The 12534-nt window shown below is 34.3% G+C and overlaps 1 protein-coding gene across 1 annotated transcript; it reads left to right on the top strand.

The window, feature by feature from the left end:
- Positions 1-3313: 3313 nt before the first annotated feature.
- On the top strand, positions 3314-11973 carry LOC125280760. The gene is made up of 4 exons (XM_048211513.1): positions 3314-3517; positions 3692-3801; positions 8750-8965; positions 11424-11973. Exons 1-4 carry the CDS (start codon positions 3321-3323, stop codon positions 11555-11557), a joined length of 657 nt encoding a protein of 218 aa, XP_048067470.1. The 5' UTR covers positions 3314-3320; the 3' UTR covers positions 11558-11973.
- Positions 11974-12534: the final 561 nt, after the last annotated feature.

Genomic DNA, 12534 nt, shown 5'->3' with positions numbered 1-12534 from the left:
ACCTACAGTAGGTGACCATGGATTACTTTAATGGAAAAAAATATGCTTTTTGCACACTCTGCTGGTTACTGTGAACCACAAAATCATATATAGATATGAAAGAAGTAGTATGGAAGCATGTTATTCTGAATTTTGCCTCATATTGTCACAAATGAACACAAATGTGGAATAAAATGTGAAATAGTTGTTATTTTTACTTGGCATTTGCTGAATTGCAACATAGTGACAACAATAGTACTTTAGAAAATGTTTTGCATTACATAATGTTTTTCAAATTCCATTTTTACTCAATAGTGTGCACTGTATATACATTAGCAATGGGACATTTCAATAAATATTAAATATTCATGATGCCCATAAAAGTTTCATGTTCTGGTTGTCCTGTTGTTTGAGGTTCTGAATTATTATCAGACTCCAGCATGGAAAAGGTATGCTTCGACAAGGTGTGTTAGTGGGTGAAAATGAGCTGCACAGAAGACAGAAAGGTTTAGAATTCATTTAAATATAATGAATCACAATTAGCACTTTTCACTTTGTTGAAGGGTTAGTTCACCCAAACATGAAAATTCAGTCATTATACTCACCCTCATGTCATTCCACACACGTAAGAACACAAATTAAGGTATTTTTGATGAAATCAGAGAGGTTTATGACTCGTCCATCAATATAATCAACACTTTCAAGGTCCAGAAAGGTACTAAAGACATCATTAAAACAGTCATGTGACTGCAGTGGTTCAACCTTAATGTTATGAAGAGACGAGAATAATTTTTGTGTGCAAAAACAAAACAAAAATAAGGACTTTATTCAACAATCTCTTCTCTTCTGTCATTCTCATACGTTGTTTACGTCCAGCACTTCCAGAACGCCGACTCATTATTGTCCGTCAGCATCACTCGCATGTGTCGTGCTGATCACATGATCAGCTTTGGCCAATACTGAGCCGGCATTTGGACGTAAACACGGAAGTGCAGTTGCTTACTTCGTCACCTGCATAAGGATAATGACAGGGAAGAGAAGATATTGTTGAATCAAGTCGTTATTTTTGTTTGTTTTTGCACACAAAAAGTATTCTTGTCGCTTCATAACATTAAGGTTGAACCACTGTAGTCACATGACTGTTTTAACGATATCTTTAGTACCTTTCTGGACCTTAAAAGTGTTCATTATAATGCTGTCAATGGACAAGTCATATACCTCTCAGATTTCATCAAAAATATCTTAATTTGTGTTCTGAAGATGAACGAAGGTCTTACGGGTGTAGAACGACATAATTAATGACAGAATGTTCATTTTTGAGTGAACCTGTAACTCTTTAAAGTGCACATGCACAGCCACTGATGAGGATTACAGTGTTTTTTCCCCACGCACATCAACACCTACATAGTAGTGCAGACAACAAGAGCAGATGCGACATGGTGGTTCTAGTCATAATATGTGCTTTCTACCAAAAAAAACATAATATTCATCTTTGTTTCATGTTGTGTAATAATTTGATGCACCCCTAAAATGAGTGTAAACACATGAAATATGTTAGAATAGATAGATAGATAGATAGATAGATAGATAGATAGACTACATTTCAAATTATTATGCAAGTGACATATCAGTAAGATTCAGTACAATAAACATTCAGATTTCAGTTTTTCTAAGAAAGTGTTTGTTTGTTTATTTATCCATGTCTTTTTAGATAACTGGTATCAATCTCAGACAAAATAATTTGCCTGATCTATGGAAACCCTACTTAGAGGTTGTTCCACATTATTAAGCAAGTCACAGTTCTCATGCAATATAGGGAGGAAGAAAGATCTTTCTGAAGATGAAAAGCATGAAATGGTGCAATGTTGTGCAAAAGGCATGAAAACAACCAATATTGTGTGAAACTGAATGGAGATTATCAAATTATCATAAGATTTGTGAGTGATTTAGAGCACAGCAGAACTCGGTCAGATAAAGGCTTATTAATGAAAGTTCCTGTCAAAAAAATTTATTGTATTAAAAGGGCAGCTATAAAAAAGGCAGTGTTGAGCAGCAAACAGGTATTTGAAGCTGCTGGTGTCTCAAGAAGCTCTCCATGCAGGCTGGCAGTTGTGCGTAAAGATGCATTTTAGACACTCCAAACCAAACCTCACAGAGAGAAACATTTACAGTGGGTGTAGAAATACATTTTCAAACAGTTTTATTGCTGTGGTGTTTTTTGCAGGATGGGATAGTGCATAGTGCATTGTATTTCAGAAGGCACTATCATCTTTTTTGTACCATAACTGAAAATGACCAGTTATGAACTTCACATATCTTGCAAAAGTCATTTTAATACCCTCAGAGAACCTAAAGGGACCTTCCATCTCTCTTCCCAGTATTCCAGCCCAAATCATCACCCACCAGCTCCTTGCTGACGTCACAGTCTTGTTGGAACGTGATGGCCATTCACCAACCATCAAGAAATCCATCCATTTAGACCATCCATTGTAGTACGGCATTATTCAGTGAATAAAATGAGTCTTCATGTATTTCTACACCCATTGTAAATGTTTCTCTTTGTGAGGTTTGGTTAGTGGTGTCTGAAATGCATCTTTATGCACAACTGCCAGCCAGCATGGAGAGCTTCTTGAGACTCCAGAGACACCAGCAGCTTCAAATACCTGTTTGCTGCTCAACACTGGCTCTTTTTTATAGCTGCTCTTGTAATACAATTAATTTTTTTGACAGGAACTTTCATTAATAAGCCTTTATCTGACCAAATTCTATGATAATTTGATAATCTCCATTCAGTTTTCACACAGTATTAGTTGTTTTCATGCCTTTTGCACCATTTCATGCTTTTCATCTTCAGAAAGATCTTTCTTCCTCCCTATATTGCATGAGAACTGTGACTTGCTTAATAATGTGGAACAACCTCTAAGTAGGGTTTCCATTGACCTGGCAAATTATTTTGTCTGAGATTGATACCAGTTATCTAAAAAGACATGGATAAATAAACAAACAAACATTTTCTTAGAAAAACTAAAATCTGAATGTTTATTGTACTGAAATCTTACTGATATGTCACTTGCATAATAATTTGGAACGCAGTGTAGATAGGAGCTCTTCTGTTGTTGCGGTGCTGGAATCTGACACATTGATGTGCATTATTATCACTAGTGTGTTAACTGACCAGTGCTGCGGCTCTAGTTAGTGGTCAGACTCAGTAATGGTGAATGTTCGCTATGGTTCTCTCTATTCTGACTGTGGTTTATTTCTCTTTAGGCCTCATAGCAGCTGATCTTCCATCTGAGCTGAAACACAGTGGCTGTATTAAAGTGAATCAGTGTAAATGTCTGATGCGGGACGGATCCGGGCTCATCGATCTGGGCTCAGTGGCGGACGAGGACGGGTTCATACAGCGCCTCAAACCCCTGCCATCAGCGCCACAAAACACGGACGTGCTGCTGTCCTTCAGCCCGTGTCTGGCCTTCTCACAGCCCGAGGACTTCACCGTCTCTGACTGCACCGATGTGGCTGCTTGTGTCATTAGAAGGTGAGTTCATCACATTTAAAATGGCTTTTTGCTTAGTGGGAAACACAAAAAAATTATCATTTACAAGCTCAGAATATTTCATTGTCAACTTATTGGCAGTCTTTATCTGTAGATGTTGAGATGTGGCATAATGTTATTATTATGAAAAGTGAAACTCATGGAAGCTGATTTTAGGATTCACCAGGACAACATGTACATCACTCAATACTTGAACTACGGCAGACATGAGGGCAATAAATTCAGCTATGACGACTCAACGAAGACGCTCTCTGTGTCTTATTACAGTAAGTTACTGCATCCAGGATGTCTTTAATTCATTATTCACTTACATTTAAGGCTCTTAAGCCCAAAGTATACTTCACTTTTTACTGGTACACGAGGGTCAGTGTGCATCAGTGCGCGTGACGCAAATTTCATCATCAGAAGTATGGAAGGCCAAAAGGTTCAAAAGCATGTGCATTTTAACATGTCAACAACATGTAAAAGATGTGTATTTCACGCATACGTAACACGTATTTCATGCGTTAAATGCATGTGTGTTCGACATCGGCTGCAGCTGGATGCAACCGATCGGTGAGAGTGGACGCGTGCAGGAGCTGAAAACGGAGACGTGAAGTCGGACACTTTCTGCTGCTCGTAGTGACGCTCACGTTGCGTTTGCATACTTTATCACAGCTGAAGTGAAATAAATGCAACATTTGACTAATACACAGATGTTTCAGAGACATTTTCATTCAATACTGTATGTGCTGCTTACAGCATCTGTTTTTAGAAGAATAAAGTTTAACATAAGCATGTATTTTTTAAAATACCAATGTAGTGGGTTTTATCAGTTTTATTTTGATAAACATGACACAATATAACACCGCGACTACATGAAAAGAGCTTTAACTGTTATAAAAATGCAGATTTGTGAGCATTAGTGGAACTGAAGGTGTGAGAATAAACACGAAACACACGTGATCGTTGTCATGCGGTTAAACTGGCCAATCGTGGAACAGCTGTGTCGTGCAGCTCCTCTTGAGAAACTGCGTTGGCCGACTCAGGCGGCTGATCTCGAATCGCTTCACATGGCGTCGGCGCTGTCTCAAGTCGGACAACATTTCTTACTGGCATGCACTTCTTCATGTCAGTCGCCGATCGGTCTGTGCGGCGCTGCATCAAGTCGAACAAGCCGAGAAGGAGGTCTCTGCGGAACAAAAAGGGGCGGTTCCCAACTTTGGGGTGTTGTCACACGGGAATAGGTGTTTTTCAACCTCTTTACCTGATTTGCTCAAATCGAGTGGGATATTTCCGGAAAAACAATAAGAGATATGTATTGTATATGAATGTAAGTGTATTGTTTAAGTTGTTTAACAGTTGTTTAACATTTCTTTTATGTGAATATACTTGCTAGCTCGTTGTAAAAAGCTCCAAGCAATCTTCCACTCACTTCTAGCGATAACTATTATTAGCTAACATTCGCTATTCTATTTGATGTATCTGTTAGTCACTTGATTTGTTTTAGTTTTGCCATTAGGTTGTGGCTACAGTGTCTGTGGTCAATAAAATGATTATAAAGTTTAAAGTCTTCAGAATCATCATTTCAGGTTAACAATTTTGTTTTTTTAAAGTTTACACAAGGTCAGTAAGTCAGTAGTCTTATTAATGCATAAAGCTAATTTATACAATATACGCTGAGGCAGTCATGAGTTTCTGTGGTTGATAGCCTATAAAAAACAAACACTTAAAATTAAAGTTAATTATATCACAAGCACTGTCTAGCCAACGTATTCTCTCTGCTTGTCTGTTGATATAGTGCAGTGGTTATGTCATTTTAGTATTATATATATAATATATATAATACTATATAGCTTTTATGACGAAGGTTTACACTATGCACGTGAAATTTGGCATGCGAGAGATTAAATAAAATAGGCTGTTGATCGCGTGCCTGCTCTTCTGCGTTATTCATATTGAAGAGGCCAATTATTATCAATTATTAAACAAGACTTGTAGCACAAGAAGGATCTAGCCTTAAGAAACTATTTGAGGTGAAAAAATACCGTAGTAATTTATAGTAAATACTATAGTGTTTTTGAACCATACTTGAATTAATTTGTTGTGGTAATTCTATAGGCTATTGCTGTGGTAATATAACGTAATATAAACAAATTACGTTACTGTACTAAGTCTTCTTTAAACTATATTATACTACAATACACACAGTTAACTGTAGTAAAAACTAAAGTACTGTCTACAGCCTATGCTGTAGCATTCATTAACAAAGTGTTATAAATACTATAATATACAGTATACTACAATTTACTGGTTCAAAAACACTATTTACTATCAATTACTATAGTATTTTTACACCCCATGTCCAACCAAATGACGCCGATTGGATAAGTTCAGACAAATGACTATTTGTCTATGTAAAATATATAGCCAATGTGACAAAATTACATCCCGTGTCATTATAATTCGTAGGCTAGTTTATGCAAAATAATAATAATAAAATAAATAAATAACTAGCACTAAAAAAACGGAGTAGGTTAATAAATATTTGCATAAATTATATATTTCGCCCTCTCGAGCTATAAGCTACAGGTCCTGTAAAATAGTTCATACTCTTCAAAATAAATGAATGTATTATAGTAAAATGTTTCCATATATCTAGGCAGGCACTCGGGAAAAACGCATAGTTTCCCTGTTACGGAAGTCAAGCATGCAGCAATATTTTATTTATTTTTCATCATCTCTAAACATTAAAAAAAGTAGTTGTAATCATAAGAAAACAAGAAAACAAAAAAAAAAAATAATGAATGGCCTTTCGTACTTAAAAAAAAAACGCATATCCCGGCTTCCGTACTTTTTTGGTTGGATCGTTATAAACACCTCTCTGTTAGAAAACACCCCAAAATTGGGAGACGCCCCTCTTTTGTTCCGCAGAGACCTATACTTGAACAAGCCTGTTGTTTGTGCATGAAAAATCAGTGCACGTGACGTGAATTTCATCATAAATTGAAGGCCAACAGGTTCAAAAACGTGAATTTTAACACGTCAACAACATGTAATAGATGTGTATTTCACACGTGTTTAATGTTAAATACGTGTTGTTTGCGTGTATTTAATGCACTGATTATTCACACGCAAACAGCACATATTTAATGCATGAAATACGTGTTAAATATGTGTGAAAAACACATTTTATGTGTTGTTAACCCTTAAATGTATGACTGTTTCGCCAATCATTCTTGCATATTCGGGACTTTATCGACCCGGATCTATAATTAACACGGAAGAATCTCTACCTGTCGTGATAATATAAAACTCCTCTGATATAAGAGTAAAAATTACAGTAGAATAAAATAAATCGTATTTTGTTACCTTTTGGAGCTTGAAAGGGAGCAGATGTTTTATGCCATCATCACTGAGCTCATTTTCCAGTAAATTCAGCAAATAATGGACTAGTTTTATGTTTGAGGTCACGAATATGAGCCCATTCGCGATCTCAAACATATTCTCAGAACTATATAATTTTCAACATCTTCAAAATCAATATTTCGATCGCTAACAGCTTCACCAGATCCATCCAGTGACAGTTACAGTCATATCTGATTGCGTTCAGTACTTGTTCTGCAGTAAATCGCTGAGCCATTTCATGTTTCTCTTATTATTTCGTTTTCTGTCTAAATGAGTCGTCACTTCAGCATTGTGTATCAGACATTGCCACCTTGTGGAATAAAGGTGAATTGCACTGATTCTGTCATCTAAGATTCAATTATTGTTGTGCAGAAAAAATATACGTACACTCATACACACCTCGGGTCTTTTGCGACCCTATACAATTTTTACAAAAAAATGAATACAAAAATAGGCATTCTTTTATAATTTTATGATTTTTTTCTTGTTATATTCTTTATAATGAATTGATAGAGGAATACCAAGAAGGCTGATGTCTAACTTTAAAAAATGAACGAGGAGGAGGGTAGTGAATGACATCCCGGGTCACTAAAGACCCAAGGTATGCATTTAAGGGTTAACATGTTAAAATTCATGTTTTTGGATCTCCTGGCTTTCCATACTGAAGAGCACGCACATACTGTACACACACCACATTTTTTTTTTGCAGTAAATAGTTTATCCACAAGGTGGCAACTGTGCCCTGGAGGCATCAATTCACAAGGTAGTTGAAGAAAAACTGCATAAACAGAACAGACTAGAACTCATGCAAGCTATGGAGGACAATGACAGTGGAGGTCTACATAGACAAAAGATTGTCTGAAGAGGTTAGAAAGTACCCTCATTTGTACAACTCTAGCATGAAAGAAAACAAAGATGTGTACATGGGTTGTAACTCGTGGCGAGAGATTGCTTAAAACTGCGCATGCGTCAAACGCCTGTGTACGTGTACGAGTCAAGTGAAGTATACTATGCAAGGCTGTGCTTTCAACTGTGCGTGTACACTAGCGTACGCGAGCTGGGGCTTTATTCAGTGTCTTATCAACTGTCCAATGACATTTGAAACAGATTTGGTAAATTAATACATTTAAAAGTCATTTATTGATTTATTATCTTACACTCAAAAAATTAAGTTATTTTTTACGTGATTTAATAGTAAAATTCCATAAAATTGAATTATATAATCCTTACGCAATTTAATTGAATAATTGATTCAGGATCGTTCAATTATTCATTTAAATTATGTAAGGATTATTCAATTCAATTTGATGTAATTTTACTATTAATTAAATTGCATAAATCTTAAAAAAGGCTTTTAATTTTTTTCTAAAATTTTGTTTTGTTTAACATTGAAATATTGTGTCTTTTAGTTTATGTCTGCCATTTTGAGCACTTCACTACTAAAAGTCAACTTTTTTTTTTTTTTTTTTTGCAGATATTCTATAAATGCATTTAAACATTTCAGCATTTCTCTAGCTAGAGCAAAAATATCTTGCACTTATGGTTGTGCCCAATTGTTCGTTCAATAAATTAATCTCTATATATAATGAAAATCATGTTTCATGGCTATAAAAGCAAAAGGTTATTTAATTAACTAATGAGACCTTCAATATATCCTGTTTCAATAAGAAATAGCCTGTTTGCACAACTGCATTCCTTAAACGATTTCACAAGATCTTTAAGTTGCACTCATCCTCCTTCATAATTCAGAGAAAAAAAAGAAAGTTTCATGCTCTCTAAAAGCAATATATGTGTCATATATTCAGCTGTTGATTGTGTCTCACTCAGTGTTTTCTGACAGCGAGCCTCAGACTGTAGTTCATTACCGATGCAGCCCGAATCACTCCATCACATCCAGCGAGAGCTTCAGCGCTGGTGCGCCCCTGCAGATGTGGGTGGAGAGCCCATGTGCGTGTCCGAACGCCTGTGCGCCGGTGGACGTGGGTCCCGGCACCATCCTCCTCATCATCCTCTGCCTCAGTGTGACGGCTTACTTCATCATAGGTCATTCACTGATGAGCTTGTAGTTATGTTGAAGTCCAGTAGAGGGCATTACAACCGAATCAACAAGTTCAAACTTATTATAATGAATGGTTATGTATGGAAGCTTGTTTCTGCCATTAAATAAAAAAGGTAATTGCGACTTTTTATCTCACAATTCTGACTTTTTTTTTTTCATTAGAATTCCGAGTTATAAAGTCAGAATTGTGTGTTATAATGTCAATTGCGAGGGAAAAAAGACTGATGTATATATCTCAATTCTGACTTTATAACTCGCAATTCATTATGCAAGTTTATATCTTACAATTTTAAAGGAAGAATTGTGAGATATAAATTCACAATTGGGAGAAAAAAGGCAGAATTTCACATTTATATCAGTTCTGACTTTATAATTCCCTTTTATATCTCACAATTCAGAGAAAAGTCAGAATTGTGAGACAAAAGTCACAATTACTTTTATTTTTTATTCAGTGGCTCCATAAAAGCTACTTATCCCACAATTCTTACCTTTTTTTCTTGCAAATGCAAGTTGAGCTTTTCTTCTCAGAATTGTGAGGGGAAAAAAAACATCAGAATTGTAAAAAGTCACAATTACCTTTTTTTATTTTTATTTATTATTTATTCTGTGTCGGAAATACGGAAGAGGATTAGGGCCAAGCAATAATAAAAAAATAAAATCATCTCGAGATTAAAGTCGCTAAATTTCGAGAAAAAAGTCGAGATAAAATGTTGAGAATAAAGTCATTAAATTACAAGAAAAAAGTTGTTAAATTACTAGAACAAATTCGTAAAATTGAGAAAAATGTCGTTAAATTTCGAGAAAAAAGTCGAGATAAAATGTTGAGAATAAAGTCATTAAATTAACGAATTTATTCTCGTAATTTAACGACTTTTTTCTTGTAATTTAATGAGTTTATTCTCGTAATTTAATGACTTTTTTCTTGTAATTTAATGAGTTTATTCTCATAATTTAATGACTTTATTCTCAACATTTTATCGCGACTTTTTTCTCGAAATTTAACAACATTTTTCTCGTAATTTAACGAATTTATTCTCAACATTTTATTTCGACTTTTTTCTCGTAATTTAACAAGTTTTTTCTCGTAATTTAATGACTTTATTCTCAACATTTTATTTCGACTTTTTTCTCGTAATTTAACGACTTTTTTCTTGTAATTTAATGAGTTTTTTCTCGTAATTTAATGACTTTATTCTCAACATTTTATCTCGACTTTTTTCTTGAAATTTAACAATTTTTCTCTTAATTTAACGAATTTGTTCTCGTAATTTAATGACTTTATTCTCAACATTTTATTTCGACTTTTTTCTCGTAATTTAACGACTTTTTTCTTGTAATTTAATGAGTTTTTTCTCGTAATTTAATGACTTTATTCTCAACATTTTATCTCGACTTTTTTCTCGAAATTTAACAACATTTTTCTCGTAATTTAACGAATTTGTTCTCGTAATTGAACGACTTTTTTCTCGTAATTTAACAAGTTTTTTCTCGTAATTTAATGACTTTATTCTCAACATTTTATTTCGACTTTTTTCTCGTAATTTAACGACTTTTTTCTTGTAATTTAATGAGTTTTTTCTCGTAATTTAATGACTTTATTCTCAACATTTTATCTCGACTTTTTTCTTGAAATTTAACAATTTTTCTCTTAATTTAACGAATTTGTTCTCGTAATTTAATGACTTTATTCTCAACATTTTATTTCGACTTTTTTCTCGTAATTTAACGACTTTTTTCTTGTAATTTAACGAGTTTTTTCTCGTAATTTAATGACTTTATTCTCAACATTTTATCTCGACTTTTTTCTCGAAATTTAACAACATTTTTCTCGTAATTTAACGAATTTGTTCTCGTAATTGAACGACTTTTTTCTCGTAATTTAACAACTTTTTTCTCATAATTTAATGACTTTATTCTCAACATTTTATTTCGACTTTTTTCTCGAAATTTAACGAGTTTTTTCTCGAAATTTAACAAATTTAATCTCGAGATGGTTTTATTTTTTTATTATTGCTTGGCCTTAATCCACTTCTGTACGGAAACAAGCGTCCATAAATGGTTAATCCCATATTTGTAACTGTTTTTTCAGCATGTAAAGGCATTATACTAGGCCTATATCATGCACAGAATTGCATTTTGGTAATGATGAAATGTCACCCAAAAATGCAAATTCTGTCATCATTTACTCACTCTCAAGTTGTTCCAAACCTGTATGAATTTTTGAAAAATGTTGAAAACCAAACAGTTGATGGACCCCATTGACTTCAATACAATGTAAGTCAATGGGGACCATCAACTGTTTGGTTACCAACATTCTTCAAAATATCTTCTTCTGTGTTCAGCTGAAGAAAGAAATTCATACAGCTTGAGAGTGAGTAAATTATGACAGAATTTGCATTTTTGGGCGAACTATCCCTTTAATGTCCTCTCTTGTACCTGCAGGATCATGTGCGCTTCGGCCGTTCAGGACTAGTAATGGTGTTCAGATAGCTCCAGAAGACAGTGTTTGGTGTATGATCTGCTGTCAGCTGACCGTCAGGAGAAAGCGCCGCTGCTCACTGAGAGACACACTGTGATGTATCTGACTGCAAGTGAGAGCCGGACCGAAGACACGCCGAGGAAGAAAAAATACACTCCGATGGGACATCATGTGTTACATAACTCTCACTATTTCATATATTTCAAATGCATATACATGGAAATTGAATTTGTTTGCTGAGGTGTGACCTAAAATTTTATTTTATTTTTTACAAATAAGTAGGCTAACTTTTATAATATAAGGATGCATTAAATTGATCAAAAGTGACAATACAGATATTTACAATGTCACAGAAGAGTCTATTTCAAATAAAAGCTGTTCTATTCAGCAAAGAATCCCGAAAACAAAAATATAAAGCTGTTTTCAACATCGATAATAATCATAAATGTTTCTTGAGCAGCATATCATCATATTAGAATGATTTCTGAAGGATCATGTGACACTGAAGACTGGAGTAATGATGCTGAAAATTCAGCTTTGATCACAGGAATAAATTACATTTTACTGTATATTCACACAGAAAACAGCCATTTTAAATTGTAAAAATATTTCACTATTTTTACTGTATTTTTTTGATCAAATAAATGCATAAAAAAAACAAAAAAACTTTTAAATGGTAGTCTAAATGAACTCATTACACAAAAAATGTGATTTTTTGTTTTACCTCTTAGATAGATAAAAGCAGGACTATGCTAATTGGTGAACAAAAAACATGGAAGATTAATCGATCACATGCATAATGACACATGACAACAAAATAGTATGGGTAAAAGAGTTTCTTAAAATTTATTGATTAAAACCACATTTGAGATTCACAAAAATAGTGCACTACATATAGAAATACAAGTGAATTTCACTGAAATTATAGACATTTATTAAGTTATAGGTCTATTTTATTAATAAAGCATTAAAATGTTAGCTTATTTGCGAGAGATATGAAGGCCTTGTGCATTTTGTGCTCTCTAACCGGCTCTACGGTTAAAGAACATGTAAAGATCTCAGCGTTCGGTGCTG

The sequence above is a fragment of the Megalobrama amblycephala genome, linkage group LG12 (genome assembly GCF_018812025.1).
Source record: "Megalobrama amblycephala isolate DHTTF-2021 linkage group LG12, ASM1881202v1, whole genome shotgun sequence".
Classification (NCBI taxonomy): Eukaryota; Metazoa; Chordata; class Actinopteri; order Cypriniformes; family Xenocyprididae; genus Megalobrama; species Megalobrama amblycephala.
The sequence above is the reverse complement of the archived record's forward strand: the minus strand, read 5'-3'. Positions and strand labels throughout refer to the sequence as shown.